At 44.9% G+C, this 15,993-nt stretch overlaps 1 protein-coding gene across 2 annotated transcripts in view; it reads left to right on the top strand.

Annotated features, from left to right (window-relative positions):
• The window catches only part of FBXW8 (F-box and WD repeat domain containing 8), a 113,548-nt gene that overhangs the window by 90,699 nt on the left and 6,856 nt on the right, over positions 1-15,993 (top strand). For both annotated transcript variants that reach the window (XM_070769598.1, XM_019977658.2), the window contains one exon: positions 5,731-5,858. In XM_070769598.1, coding sequence (XP_070625699.1) covers positions 5,731-5,858 — 128 coding nt within the window. The remainder of the gene's footprint in view (positions 1-5,730; positions 5,859-15,993) is intronic.

The following is a 15,993-nucleotide window of genomic DNA, read 5'->3' as shown; positions in this document are numbered from 1 at the left end:
ATTGAATCTTAACCAGCCATCCTCTGTGTGCCGTGTTGTCAGAGGTGGAACCTGGGGCCTGGGTACAGCGTGGGAGTTCTAGAATCTGGATATTGTGGAGAGAGAGCTATTGAACCTTCTGTTTTGAGCACAATGAAGTGGTTCCTTTGTGCAAGCTGGCAACAAGATTAGACGTGCAGGGATGGGGGAATATGTTAGGCCAAACAAGGCCTATCTGAGTATTTATTGTGTGCCAGACCATGGTAGAGCTTCCCAGGTGGCTCAGTGATAAAGAATCCACCTGCCAATGCAGAAGATATGGGTTCGATCCCTGAGTTGGGAAGATCCCCTGGAGGAGGAGATAGCAACCCACTGCAGTATTTTTGCCTGGAGAATCCCCATGGACAGAGGCCCTGGTGGGTTGCAATACATAGGGTCGCAAAGAGTTGGACACACCTGAGCGACTGAGCAGACACGCAGACGGTGCTAAGCCCTGGGTTTGCCTGATAATCATGTAGTTCATGTGCGGGCACTTACAGAGTACCGGGCGCTTGCTGGGTCCTTCGTCAGTGCTGCAGGAATAAATGATAGGGTTGTTGCCCCAAGGAGCCTTCGTGTAGGACAGTGTTAACAGCGTGTGGCCTGGCGCTTCGTAACAGAGCCTCGGCTGCTCTGTAAAGTCAGTCTCCTCAGTGACCCTCTTGCCCTCCAGCGTTTGAGAACCACAGGTCTGGGGAAAAGTCGGAGGAAGCAAATGCACAGTTTTAAATGGTACCTTGGGAACACTGGATGGGGTGGGCTGCATAGATGGTAGATACCTTCAGCACTGATAGGAGGGCTAAAGTCTGCTAAGGGCTCAAAGAGAATACAAGATAAGCTTTTGGGATGGAAGAGAAGAGAGCATGAGGCTCTACTTTCTAGAATTTGGCTTCTTAATCATGACTTTCCCTCAGAAGAGTATGTATGGTAGTGACGGAGGAGAGTCGTTAGAGATCAGAAAAGAAAGTAGGTAGACTGTCATCTCCACGAATGGCAATCAGGTCTTCTCCCTGTGACTTTTGTCTTTCACTTTGCTGCAGTCCAGCACAGCATCTCCTCACCTTTCCTCTCTGTCGCTTCTCCTTTTTAAGATGGTGGCAGACAAACTATCTTTATTTCACACTTTTTAAAAAGCTATAGTCTTGTAAGGAAGCCTTCTGACCACTCCTCACCTCTTTGGAAAGGCAGACAAGCCCTATATGAGTATTTCTTGTGTACGAGACTGTGGTAGGGCTTCCCAGGTGGCTCAAGTGGTAAAGAATCCACCACTTGAGAAGCTCCCCTGGAGGAGGAAATGGCAACCCATTCCAGTACTCTTGCCTGGGAAATCCCATGGACTGAGGAGCCTGGTGGGCTACATACAGTCCATGGGGTTGCAAAAAGTTGGGCACAACTGAACAGGGTCTGGGGGAGGTGAGCCTGCTGCTTAGGGTGACATTGGTAGTGGTGTCATGCCTTTGACAGATGACGTGGAGTAGTTTGAGGAAGACTCACTGTTTTTGGTAAACTTAAAGTACAAATGGAGTTCCTTTCTTCAGTCATTAGCGCGTGACCACAAGTTTGGGACTGCAAGGCTCTGTAATCTCTTCAGAACTGTTTCTGTACACAAATGGTTCCTGTTTCATAATGAGGGGAATAGCAGTCCCAGATTTCAGAAATGTTTGCAGCTAAACCCAGGTCTTACTGAGTGTAGTTGACCTGCCTTGAGCTCACTCCACTGCAGGGACAGAGCCATTTCTCATCCCTTTCCTTCAGGGTCTGGTTGGAAAGCCAGTGCTAGAAAAACTAGCTGGTCTGGGTTACACCGGGAGGAGCAGGGTTTGCCTGCACCAGGGTGTTGCCTGAGGTTTCCCCATGTTGGGCCTATGGCTGTCACCTCCCTCCTGACTGTACTGCTGCCCCTCCTGTGACATCACCACCTTCTAGGACACGGTGGAAAGGTGGGTCTCCTCAGAGAGGTGAGTCCCACAAACAGAGGAGTGGGACAGCTGGTGGCCGCACGCAGCTGGTGAAGAGGTGGGTTGTTTCAGCTGGCAGCCCGCCAAGGCTCCTGCACATCACCCACCCTCCCTGTTCATTCCAGTGCCTGCTGCACGAGGAAGAGTCATCAACATTTGTTGACTGACTGCAGAAAGAATTACAAATTAAGGGTAATTGTTATTTACTTTGTCTAAAAAAATTAGAAACAACTCAGATATCCACCAATATGGAATTATATATCCATGACAAATTCTGTGCAACCTTTAAAAAGGAAAAGATAAACTTATTAATAGGTACTGATAAAGATCTCTCATGTTATTTAGTAGGAAAAACAAGTCACAGAACAATAATCCCATTGAAGAAAAAAACAATTTGATACACATAGAGAGTGAGAGAAAGGGAGCAACAGACAAGACAGACGTGGGTATAGAAAAAGTCTAGCAGCGCCCAGTCAGCGAGACAGGCTCCGAATCCACAGATTCAACCAATCCCAGGTTGAAAATATTTAAAAAGATATTCTAGAAAGTTCCAAATGGCAAAACTTGAATTTGCTGAGCACCAGCAGCTATATACCCAGCATTTTCATTGTGTTAGTTGTGTAAGTAATGCACAGATGAGAAAATGTAAGTTACATGCAGACACTACACCATTTTATCTAAGTGTGGGCACATTTGGTATCCGGGAGTCTCAACCCCCATGGATACCGAGGGACAGCTGTATATACTGAACTGTTAAAGTGGCTCTTTTTGAGAGATGGATATGCAGAAGGTTACAAGTTTTTGTTACATGATTTTGTTGTGTTAGAACTTGTTATATATTATGTTTGCAATCAGAAAATTTTTTTTTTTTGAAATTTCAGCGAAATTAAGTAATTGACAGAAATGAAAGTTAGGATTTTAAGAGTAGGGTTTGTAGAAATACTTTAAGATCTCTAAGATGGAAAAAAGGAAAGTCGCTCAGTCATGTCCGACTCTTTGCGACCCCATGGACTGTAGCCTACCAGGCTCCTCTGTCCATGGGATTTTCCAGGTAATACTACTGGAGTGGATTGCCAAAAGCAAAGTGCTTTTTAAACAATGCTTGCTGCCCCGAGGTGCCCTCTCCATCTACCTGGAAACCAGAGAGAAAAGAGTAAACCCCACAGTGTCCAGAGACCCCACACTGCCTCTCCTGCACTTTTCTTTGTAAAATAGACAACAGGTTCAGTTCTTCTGGACAATTCTTAAAGAAACATCCAACTCCTACAAAAATTTGCTCTGTAGTCACTATTTAAGCCCTTTTATGATATACTTTTGGTACTTCAAAGAAAAAAAATCCCCAGCAACATCTATTGATTTGGCGGTCACATTAGTGCAGAACATTTTCTCCCAAGATTTTAGCTACGGGTCATTTTTTCCCTCTTTCCAGCATATCCATACACCTCTGAGAGCGAGTCAAGTGGCCAGGGGTTGAGACTCACCCAACTAGGGCAATAAAGAGAAAAATTAGTCTAATGCATGGCTTTAACAAGAGGGAGAGTGTGAGCATGAATAATTAATCTCACTAGTCTGTGGCAATCAGATAAAATGAAGTCCCATTTGCTCAACCTTATTAAAAGAGAGAGAGCACGGGAGGGAGAGGGAGATGGTAAAGGTCGTTGAGGGACTCGTAACGTGGGAAGAACCGCCTCTGAGATGCGTAATGTGTTTTCTAATCTCTGTGGTCTTTAACTAAACGTAATGGTCAAGGTACTCTTCTGGTAGTTCTGATTTGTTGAATTATTAAACACTTTAGAAAACCCTTGACTCCTGACTACTAACTTAGACATCTTTATGATGAATTTTTGGAGAGGGATTAGATCCCACTGTTTCATTCAGAAACGACCTGTCCTCTTGCAAAAAAAAAAAACTTCCAGAAAAAGTAAAGACATAGGGAGAGACTCAGTATCAGATTTTAATTCTTCTATTTACTGAGGACATTTCTTCCTGCTGTCGATGTTGAAGTATTTTAAAAACTAAGAGATTGAGTCCAAGTCCTATTGAAAACTCTACAGTGATATGTAAGTGTGGAATGTTACTTTAAAGTAGACCAGGAGATTGCTGGTGTTTTTTTTCCCCTCCCTCTAGGAACTAATTTTTATGCGGTTTTTAGGATATTCACCGTAGATAGCAGATTTGATTTATTTCTAGGTCCACATAATCCTATTTTGGATATTTTATAGTTGAAGTTTTCTCAGAAACTTTATTTTCAACTGCATGAAATAAAAATAAAATTTAGCGTGTTCTCTATAGTCTTTGTGGATTAAGAAGGCATTTTACATTTTGAAATTGCCCTCTCTCCTTTCAGATACTATGAGCAATAGTTTCTTAGGAATTTCCAAAGATTCAGTTCTTATAAATGTATGTTGACAGTGAGATCGATGGTTTTCAAGGTGGGGTCAGTTTATTAACCTCTCAATTCTGAAATATGAATCTGTATACTGATAATTGGTAAGTGTATAGGTTAACCAAAAAATAGCATATCATTTTCATGTGTGTGGTGAGAGGAGACTCTCTATAAAATATTACATTAAAACTGTTGAGTTCAGTGATGAATTTTAACCCCATGATAAACAGAATACAATGTATGCTCATATGTGTGTGTATGTGTGTGTAAATGAAGAGGCTTTTGAACTGTGAATTCTGGGGCAAGTACTGTGTCTTCAGTACTTAATAACAGTTACTGACCCATAGTGAGCACTTAATGTTAAATGAATTACTTTTTAATAAGAGACTTAAATAATCTTCAGAAAGGTTCCTTATGAATCATCCTCCCTGGCCCCCTTTTTTGCTGGAGAGAAGGTGTGCATGCATGCTCAGTCACTTCGGTTGTATCCGACTCTTTGCAACCCTGTGGACTATAGCCCACAAGGCTCCTCTGTCCGTGGGATGCTCCGGGGAAGAATGCTGGAGTGGGTTGCCATGTCCTCCTCCAGAGGGTTTTCCCGACCCAGGAATCGAACCCAGGTCTCCTGCATTACAGGCAGATTCTTTATCCACTGAGCCACCCTGGGAAGCCCGGGAGAAGAGGCAGTGTTCAAATATAATGAATACATTGTCTGGAGACCAAGAATACTTTCTTAGCTGCCTCCATACCTTATGGAACAGAGCTTCCTATTAATTATCAAGTGGATGTGACTGAAGAGAGCAGTGTTGGGGAGTATCAGTTGTATCTCAAAAGAAAATTTTTTTTAATGTTTCAAATAGGACTTTGTGTTTTAGTTTGTCATTTAAAGGAGTCATCTAGTGGTTAACTCTGCAAGCTTCGTCTTCCTTAATACTTCTGCTGTTCGTTCTTTTACCTGTTGTGGTGTAAATACAGAGGGGGAAAAAGAGATAACCCATGCCGGCTTCTTGTTAGCCTCCCCTATTATGTACTCAGAAGCAGTGAGCCTTAGTTGGTTTCCATGCTTCTTTTTCTGTGTTAGGAAATTGGGATGCCTAATTTCCCCACTTGGCATTTTTTGTGTGTCCTTTGAGTTTGTTTGCACCTTGGCCTGGAATTCTTTGGAGTTTCTTTTCTTCTGCATTTCCTTTTGTTCTGGCAGGGACGTCCTCTACTGCCATTACCTGGAAGGGGTCAGGAAATGAGGCGACAGAGCCTCTTCTCTGTGGGAGCGAGTGATGTGACCGAGCCCTGGGCGATGCTGGGTGGAAGGTGTCTGTGCGGGCCTGCTCCCCTAATGCACACCTGTGTGTTCCTCCTCCTCCCCAGATCCTGGTGTACAGCCTGGAAGCGGAACGCTGCGTCTCGAAGCTGGGCAACGCACTGGGCGACTTCTCCTGCGTCAACCTCCGGGACAGCCCTCCCAGCCTCATGGTCAGCGGCAACATGGACCGCAGGTAGGTCTCCACACAGTTGCATATCTGGCTGCCACAGGCAGCTTCTCGGGAGATTGGGCCACTCAGCCCCACTGAACTCGCTTGATTTCCTGCAGAGCTCACCCTCCTCACTTCTCACTCACAGCTCTGCCCACCTGAGTTCAGCCCTGACCCCACAAATACTGCCTCTTTGAACTTGGAGAACAAAAGTCTCATATTAGGTAATAGTTGGATGGAGCCGCCTCTCTGCCTCGTTTCTGAAACTCCATGGGAAGGGGGTCTTTTAGACCATTTGGTGGACGCAGTTGGTGGAAAGTCCAGTGAGACCACTTGGAATATCTTTTGTCCCCCTGCTATAAAATTTGTTTGGCATTTAAAAGCTCACTTTCTAATATTAAAAACAATAACCTAAGGGATGAATCATGTTAAGCAAAACAGGGTTGCCTGCCAAGTGATGTCAAGAGTGTGTTTCAGAACACTATGGTGTCCCTCTGGTGATGCGGGAGAGGGGGGAGACTTCATGTGAACAGATTCCAGTTTCTATTTAGCTGATTAGCAGTCTTCCCTTTAACGTATTGGCTGAGGGAGTCAGATTTTCCCGTTCCAGGGTCCCGTGCCAGCTCCGGCCGCTCCAGGACCCATCAGCACGAAAGGATTAGAGTGTTTGAAAAGACGGAGCCCAAATTTTAGGGCTTTTTTTTCCCTTTCTGTCCCCTCTCCCCCTTGTCTCTTCCTTTCCTTTCTTTCTTTCTTTTGGCTGGATATCTGTCACGTCTGATCCAGTGCCCTGAAGGGAGGTAGGGTGGCCGGAGGCCAGGTCCGGCCAGCGGCCCCTCCCCGGCCGGCTCTGGGCTGCAGGTGGCGGGCCGCTCGGTAGGGGTGAGGATCGTGAGGCGGGTCCTCCTTTGTGCCAACTCCCAGACCTCTGTCACATGAGTGCAGCTTGCAAAAATAATTATTTTGTCAAATAATATTTCCAACTTCTGACCTTCACTACTACTGCCCCACTCCCATAGAGCAAAAAGATAATGTGAGTGTGCTTTACTGAAAGAAAATACTTGATCTTATTTTTTTTTCCCTCAAGGCGTCCTGAAACAGCTACTTCTCATACTTGAGAATTAAAATCCTTAGTATACATGCAGGCAGGTTTTTTTTTTTATTTAAAAAAAAGAAAAAGGACAAGCCCTGGGCTTGGTAACTGGCCCCACTTGGGGCACAGCAGGCGGAACAAACCAGTTTGTAGGCTTACTCTTCCCATTTTCATTTCCAGTCTGAACTGGACAGAGGCTCTGAGCGTGCCTGATAGGAGCTCCCCCAGGGGCCCAGCAGCAGCCCCGCCTTCCAGGAGTGCTCTAGGGGGGCATCCAGATGGAAGGTGTGGGACTGTGGTTTATGCTTCAGTGTTTGCCGACAGCATGAGCGTGTAGGTGATCAACCACAGTGAGGCTGCCAGAAAACCAAAATGGTGTTCCCAGGAAGAGAACTCTGCTCTCTGCACAACGCAGCCTAGTTAGCTCTAGAAGCTCACTTATAGCCAGATCGTCCTGACCGTTGTCAGCCGCTCATCCCGCTCTCAGTGAGGAGGCCGGCACGTACTGGGTTAAGCCGATGTTTTATTCTGGAGCAGAGCTGCCTGACTACATACCCACTGCCAGAGGAGAAGCGAGCGCACAGTGTAAAAGGGCTCTCTGGTCATTTTGAAGGCCCAATCTGACCATGTTAAATCCCTTTTATTAATATACCAACATTATGTTTTTTTTCATATGGTAAAGAATCTGCTGGCAAGGCGGGAAGCCTAGGTTTGATCCCTGGTTCAGGAAGATTCCCTAGAGAAGGGAATGGCAACCCACTCCAGTATTCTTACCTGGACAATCCCATGCACAGAGGGGTCTGGCGGGCTGTATAGTCCATGGGGTCAAAAAGAGTCAGACACCACTGAGCGACTAACACTTTCACTTTTCTTTCGTCTTTATGGATGAAAAGAATGGACTTGGGACTTGGAGTTGGGGAGGGGCTGTCCAAAATGGCATTCCATCAGGGCCAGTTCTAGATCTGTATGCCACCAGTTTGACCGCTGCTGGTACCTCAGAGGGTCACCATTGTATATAGGATTGTTCTTTATGAATCACATTTACAGTGTTAGCAACATGAATTTGAAACATGGGGCTTAAAATATTACACATCTGTAAAAAGGAAGGACTTCTCTTGTGGCTCTGCTGGTGAAGAACCCTCCTGCAATGCGGGAGACCTGGTTCGATCCCTGAGTTGGGAAGATCCGCTGGAGAAGGGAAAGGCGGAGTATTCTGGCCTGAGAATTCCGTGGACTGTATAGTCCATGGGGTCGCAGAGAGTTGAATATGACTTAGCGACTTTTCACTTTCAAAAAGGAAAGAATATGGACTCTTAAGTGTATAGAGGCATGTCTTTTGGGATTTTCCCAAAGGCTTAATATTTAATAACTATGAGTAGGATCTCATTAGGTTGTACAGCTTATGTTTTATTTCAGAAGTGAGAGGAAGGGGCAGATACTGTGGAGAGAGCCATGTGGCTTTCACTTAGTGACACATGCAGTTTAAAAACCTTGGGACCTTTTTAATTTTAAAAACTAAATTTCTGTTGCTTTCTCTTGGTACTTTATAAATAACTTGAGAATGGAATAGACTCTAAAGGTACATAAAACTGTCCAAGGTTAAAACAAAACTAAAGTTTCATTAAAGTAAGGAAATCAGCTTGAGTAACTTTGTAAACATGGGTGGAATTATATAAGGAGTTGTGTTTTGGGGTAGAGGGAGGTGGCATGGTATAGGCTGAAATTAAAAATGAAAAAATAGTTCTAGCTTGTCACTAGAGGTTAGGTAGAGTCTGATAAAAGATTATAAAATGATCAAGGTGTGGTAACTGAGTTACTGTTGGGTTGTACCTTGCCCTCATTGGAAGGGAAGGGCGATACGGTGGGCTTTTATAGGTGGGGCTGTGCACAAGAGTTCTAATACCCTAGATCAGTGATGGTTTTTTAAATGTTTATTTTGTGTTTTGCTGCTAAGCCAAGAAGAAAGAGTGGTTAAGCAATATTAGAGGAGGAGGGGTGGGTTGTGCATCCAGTGTTAGGAACGGAAGCTTATGTCTTACCATGTGTCTGTCTTGTGCTCAGAGAGGGCTTAACCCTCTATGTGAAGTGAGTGAAAGTTGCTCAGTCATGTCCCTCTTTTCGACCCCATGGACTATACATACAGCCTGTGGAATTCTCCAAGCCAGAATACTGGAGTGGGTAGCCTTTCCCTTCTTCAAGGGATCTTCCCATCCCAGGGATCGAACCCAAGTCTCCTTCATTGCAGGTGGATTCTTTTTCCAGCTGAGTCACAAGGGAAGCCCAAGAATACTGGAGTGGGTAGCCTGTCCCTTCTCCAGCGGATCTTTCTGACCCAGGAATCGAACTGGATTTTCCGACATTGTAGGCAGATTCTTTACCAGCTGAGCTATCAGAGAAGCCATTAACTCTGCATATTTTGCATTTAAGATGCACTGATTTTTGTTTTTTTACATTTTCACATCTATAAAATCAAGATGTGTCTTTTATAACATCTTACAAATAATTGGCAGCATGTTAAAATATTACATAAAGTAATGGTGCTTCTTACGTTGGATGGTGTTTTCAATTAAATAAAAGTTTGTATTTGTTCAGTGAAGGCAAAAATAAGTCCATAACTTAGAAATTAGAACGGTTGTGAGAAACTTGATTGGGTTACTAAGATAAAGTCTGCAAGAAATAGACCACTGTGGGTTTGGGTTGTTTTTTTTTTTTCGTTTTACCTTTGTCTGGGGTTCACTGAACATTCAGAATCTGTAAATTTATGTCTTCTATCAAATTTGGGAAGTTTTTTGCCATTATTTCTTCAAATATTTTTTTCCACACTGATCCGTTTCCCTTCTCCCCTGGGACTTTAGTGATGTGAAGGACAGGCCTTTTATCTCACAGATACCTGAAACTCTATTCATTTTCTTTCCTAAGCCTTATATTCTTCAGGTTGCAAATATCTATTGATTTAACTCTGGATCCACTAACTTTTTCCTCGTCATCTCCATTGTACTATTGAGCCCATCTAGTGAATTTTTTAATTTTGGATTTTATACTCTTTGTTCAAAATTTCCATTGTTTCTATTTGCTCCTAATCTCATCCTTTCTTATCCCTGTACCTTTACCTCCTGGAATATAATTGAAATAGCTGCTTTAAAGTCACTGATGATTCCTAAAGCCTGAGTTATTTTAGGGTTGACATTGTTTTTTGCATGGAGAACGGGTTACATCTTCCTGGGGCTTTCAGGGTGGGAGGAGTATCAAGTAATGTGGGATGTGTCCTGGACATTTTGTGTCCGCTTTGTGTCCTGTTGCATAATCCTGTTTCAAACAGGCACTCCCCCTGGTTAAGACTGCAACTTGTGTCTTGCCTTCAGTGGGTGTCAGTTCAGTTTTCTCTGACTCTGTCCTGCATGTGTCGCCCGGAGCTTAGTCTGAGACCATCAGTCTTGCTGGAGCCTTTGTTGCACAGCTTAGCATCTGCGTGAGCAGGAGTCACGCCCAGTGTCACGGGCTCCCCGTCTCCAGTTCCTCCCGCTCTTCATCCCTACACTTCCTAGCTTTCAGGGCCCCCTTTCCCAGGGCCTCTGACCAGGAGATGGGGTTTCTCTCAAAGTCTCACCTGTGAGTGCAGCTCTGTGAGTACGGACTGCCCGTGGGCAAACCAGAGAGAGAGGAGAGGGAATCCCCAGAGACCCACACCCACATTCTTCAGACGTAGGGGCTTCTGTCGTCGGTTCTTCAGAAAGAGGGTGACGATTCTGTTAGCATTTCAGCTCCCGCACCATCACACAGGCTTCTCCTGGAGCTCATGCTCGGGGTGAGGCTCTTCCTCCCCCACCCACGACCTCCACAACTCGCTGTACTGAGTCAGCTCTCCAGGGTCCTTAGGTCCTTGCCTTTTTGTTCCAGAGGTTTTGGTTGTAGCAGCAGAAGACAGGCAGCTATGGGCTTATTTGAAGTCAGAATCAGAACTCCTGTTCTCTTTAAATTATTAAAATAAGCTCAATAGTTGGCAGCAGAGAGCTGTATTACATGGGGTCCCTTCCCATTCTGTTGCTCTCAGTCTCCTCTCTGGGAGCTGCTCCTTCCTCTCTAATGAGTGAAACCTGGGATCCAGACTAGGGAATGCTCCTCTGGGGACAACCAGAATAAGAGCTGGTGAGAAGGTGGGACTTCCTGGCGGTCCAGGGCTTAGGACTCTGTGCTGTCATTGCTGGGGCCTGGGTTCAATCCCTGGGCAGGGGAACTAAGACCCCACCCCGCAAGCCGCGTGGCAGGGCCAAAAGCAACAAAAAAGAGTTGGTGGTCAGGGCGCGTGTCAGGTTGTTAGTGGGCTGCCAAGGCAGTACTCGCTGAACCAACAAATCCCACTGCTTTTTCCTCCTGTAATCTTTCTTTTTAAAACTTTAATCAGAGAGAATTTACATACCTACAATTCACCAATTTAAATTATACAATCCCGTGTAAAGTTCACAAGGTTGGTGTGATCTTAGAATACTTTTTCATCACCCCAGACAGAAACCTTGTGCCCATTAGCAGACACTCTCCACATCCCCCCAACCCCTCTAGCTTTTGGCAACTGCTAATCACTTCCTGCCTCTGTGGATCTGCTTTGGAGATTTCATATAAATGGAATCATAGAACATGCGACCTTTTTGTGGCTGGCTTCTTCTTCCATTCAGCATAGTGTCTCCAAGATAAACCTCCAAGATAAGCTCAAATCAGCACTTAATCCCTCCTTATGGCCAAGTCGTTTTCCACTGTGTGAGTGTGCTACATCCACTCGTTCTTCATCCATCAGTTAGCATTTGGGTTGTTTCCACTTTCTGGTTCTTATGAATAGTGTTATTACCATTCAGCCACAATTTTTGTATAGGTGTTATATTTTCAGTTCTCTTGTGTATACATACCTAGGAGTGAGATTGCCGGCTTATATAAGTCAGTGTTTAACTATCCAGGGAGCTGCCAGACACTTTTCCAGTGGCAGTGCCGTCTTCCATCCCCACCAGCGGTGGGTGGAGGTTCTAGTTTCTCCGCACCCTCACCTGTACTTAGCGTTGTCTCTGATGATAGCTGCCCTGAAGATGTGACGTTGAACATCCTTTCATGTGCTTCTTGGCCTTTTTGGATAAATGTCTGTTCAGAGCCTTAGTCCATTCTTTAATTAGGTTGTCTTTTTATTTATTGAGTTGTATGAGTTCTTTGTCTAGTCTGGATACCAACCTCTTATAAGATATGACTGGTAAATATGTTTCCCCATTTTGTGGCTTCTTTTCACACTCTTGATAGTGTTCTTTGAAGCATGGAAGTTTTAAATTTTGATTGAGTTTGACTTTTCCAGTTTTTCTTTACTGCTTGTGCTCTTGGTATCATTGAAGAAGCCATTTCCTAGCCCAAAGTCACAGACATATTCCTATGTTTACTTAGAAGAATTTCTGTGGTTTTGCCCTCCATTGAGGTCTGTGACGCGTTTGGAGTTAAACTTTTGTATGTAGTGTGGGGTGGGGGTCCCGCCTCTTCTTTGCCTGTGGATATCCACTGTCCTAGGAGAGCCATGGTCTGCTGAGAAAAGGCTGTTCTTTCCCCATCAGACCGTCTGGCCGCACTGTTGAAAACCAGTTGACCGTACAATGGAGAGGTTGTGCTAGGTATACTCATCTGTTTAAAATTTTAAAGGATATTACAGTCAGCTAAATGTTTCCATATTCCCATGTACCTTGTTAATTTGGTGTTATACATATCTCATTTTTGTCCACAGGTGGTGTCATGGGCTGTCTTGTAAGGATTATAGAGTGTTCAGCCTCACAGAGCTCTTTAAGACCATCCAGTGGCGGCCCAGCTAAGGAGACAGGCCTAGAAAGGTCGAGTGATCACTCTCACAGGGCTTATTACTTTTGTGGGCAAAATACAAAGAACTCTAGAGAGACAGCTTTACAATACAGAGAGCTCTGACCATGGCCTGGTTGGATTCAACTCGTCAGTTCTGCCTGAAAATCCATGTTTTTCTAGTTGCTGTTAAAAATAAATCATTCACCAAAGACCATCATTGGTGCTGTGTAGATATAGATAAGTAGATAGCTACAGCTACTGATTTGGCCATATGTTATATTTTAAAATCCTCTTTAATAGCCTAGCTTTGATGAGACAAAACAGAATCATGTTATTGATTTCTTTAAAAAAAAAAAAAAAAAAACTTGTTTTCTTGATTAATTTGGTCATTTTGAAAAAGAAGGACTGTGTTTTCATGCCATCTTGCTGGTTGCCTTTATTTTCTGGACAGAAGTATAGCTGAAGGTCAGGTCTTTCTTCATGAAACTGCCAAGCCAGAGTCTGAACAGCCTTCATTTTTGCCATCAAATACAGTGTTTTGCCTTTTTTTTTTTTTTTGGCCTTATTATTATAAGGGACTATTTAGTCCAAACCATTGGGAAGCAAGCTCTGAGTTGTGACCGCTAATTAAAGAGTCTTGGAGCTTGCTTCTCGCCCTGACAAATGCAGAGTTGTGATGGCTTCTGGTGCTGTTGCCGGCTGTTAGGGAGAGCGAGTGGGGCGTAAATGTTACACTTGCTCCATCTGCAAGTGTTATAATAAGTTATTCAGAGCTCTTAGCACAGGACCAGCCAGAGCGTGCCTCCCTCTCGCTTCCAGCACGTTTTTCTGCCCGTCAGATGGATGCTCCTCTGTTGGGAGTCTTTGGAAGGTTCTGGTGTCTTTTGTTTTAATTGGCGGGCTTGAGCTGACTCCTATGGTGTGATTTTCATTAGAGAGGGGCTGGAGAGAAGGAGAGTGTTGGAACAGTCCTCCAAACCCAACCATGAATATTAAACATAATACAATTACAGCTTTCAGACCAATTTTTTTTTCCTTTTCATCGGGCAAAGTTGATGAAACGCACGCTGGCTGGGGATTCACCGTGTCCACCATGGGCTTCTTTTTGTCCCTGGAATCAGTTGTCTTGGCATGTCTGTGCCCGTTCGCCGTGCTACCTGTTTCCCCGTGTCAGGTATTTGATTTGTGTGCCGAGGGCACACGCTCTGCCAAGGAGCGCTGCCATTCAGGCTGGGGCCACGAGAGGTTCGTGGGGACTTCCCGCCCTGGTTGCTGTCTGTCTAGCAGAGACCAGAGCCTTGCCTCTCTAAGGAGATGTCTTCTGAGTGCTTTCCTTTCTCCCTACGGGGAGAGGTTCGAGTCTGCTTTTGGCCCATCTTTGTTTTCCTTAGTGATAGAATACACTAATGGCGTATCTTTCAGTGTATTTGTGTTTTGTTTGGAGCCATCCATGCTGGTATCTAAATACAATAGGAAAACAGATGGCAAACTTTGAACTTCTGGACCAAATTTGTGTTTGCCTTTGTCTCCTTAACAGCCAAACTGTAAATGATGAGAGTATAAATATTCAACAGAGGAGCTCTTTATGAAAATCACCAGAGCAAAATAGACCCTTATTACCCAAATATGCACTGAAAAGTACTCGAGCTAAAAATTTCTCCCTCCCCCTCGTCCTTTTCTGGTTCCCATTAGTAGGCCGTGCAGCTGCAGCCTGAAGGCAGGGTTCCCTTCACAGCAGCTTTACCTTTTCTCTCTTCTCTTACCCACAAATGGCCAAAGATTAGTGTCTCCAAATGCTGACCCAGGGAGCGCTTTGTCCTCACACTCGCTCTGCCTCTCTCTGGTCACCGACCCCCTCACTGGGAAGCGGGGCTGGGCGGGGAGGAGGTTGACGGAGCTCTCAGTCGTCCAGCCGACAGCCTGGAGGCAGCCCTGGACCTCGCCTCTGTGTCCTAAGACACTAGGTTTCTAAAACCCTGTGTGATTTGAAACAGAACACCTACGTGGAAGTGTATACAAGGTATGTTGTGTAGAATTTAAAGAACAACCGAATGCCTGGGCATCGCCCCAGCGCGCACACACACAAGAAACAGAGCATGACCAGTACTTGAAGGCCCAGCCCCGGGAGCCCCTCCCAGTCACGCGTGAGCTTGTTTCTTAAATAGTTCGGCTGTGTCTAGAATGAGAAGTAAAGGCTGCCTTCATTCCACTCATTCTTCCTTGACGTTCTTCCCCACGGAAACTACTGTTACCAGTTCAGTATGTGTGTCCTTCCGGAATTTTACTTTTAAAAGTCTTTAAGAGAAGTCATCTATACCTTTAAAATTCAAAAGCACAAATAAGTACATACGGGGAGAAGTTGTCTCCTGGGAGCGTCTCTCTGCTCAGAGGAGGCTGGGTAGCTGCATTCTCCAGAGGGGGGCCTTCACAGTCAGGTGGGTGCAGCCGCCGCCACCCCCCGAGCTGGCACATCCTGGGACCGGGTGCCTGGGGTGAGGCAGTGTGTGGGTGACGGATGCCCTCAGTCCGCGTCGTTCTCATCCTCTCCTGCCTGTGCAGGCCTCCATCACGCCTGTACGGACGCACCGTCACGGCCTCAGCTGATGGAGGTAGGTAACTTGTGCGCACCATTGAGTCTCTCAGATTCATGATGACGCAAAAACGATGCTCTAATTATCATAACATCTTTTTGTCTCAGGTTGCTTTTAAGACCTCTATTTTTTGTGGTTTCCCACTTTATGATAATACTCTTTGATATGTATCTCTTTTTAAGTTATTCTGATTAGTGTTCATGAGTGTGCGTATGCCTGTCTTTCATTCTGGGAAAATAGCCATTAACACTTCGAATAGTGCTCCTTTGCCATACACTGTATTTTCTCCTTAGGGAAACTTCTTTTGGGCATAAATAAGCTGGACCGTCCGCTCCCATCCTTCCTGTCTCTTAACCCTTCATTCACATTTTTCATCTGCTTCTCTCTCCGTGCTCCATTCTAGGTAACTTTTCAGATTTATTTTCTAATTTACAAGTGCTTTATCTAATCTGCTTCTGGACTGTCTGATGATTTTAATTGCAGGATTATGTTTTTGTGTCTAGAAGTTCTATACTGCTTTTTTGTGGAGCGACTTCTCAATACGCCTGTTTGGGCGGCCCCCAGTCTTGGCCCTGTGGTGCAGGAAGAGCCAGGCCCACTGCTTCCTGTGACTGGACCTGCCTTCAGCCTCACCCCTACCACACACGCCTGCAGGCGC

The sequence above is a fragment of the Bos indicus genome, chromosome 17 (genome assembly GCF_029378745.1).
Source record: "Bos indicus isolate NIAB-ARS_2022 breed Sahiwal x Tharparkar chromosome 17, NIAB-ARS_B.indTharparkar_mat_pri_1.0, whole genome shotgun sequence".
In the NCBI taxonomy this organism is placed as follows: domain Eukaryota; kingdom Metazoa; phylum Chordata; class Mammalia; order Artiodactyla; family Bovidae; genus Bos; species Bos indicus.
The sequence above is the reverse complement of the archived record's forward strand: the minus strand, read 5'-3'. Positions and strand labels throughout refer to the sequence as shown.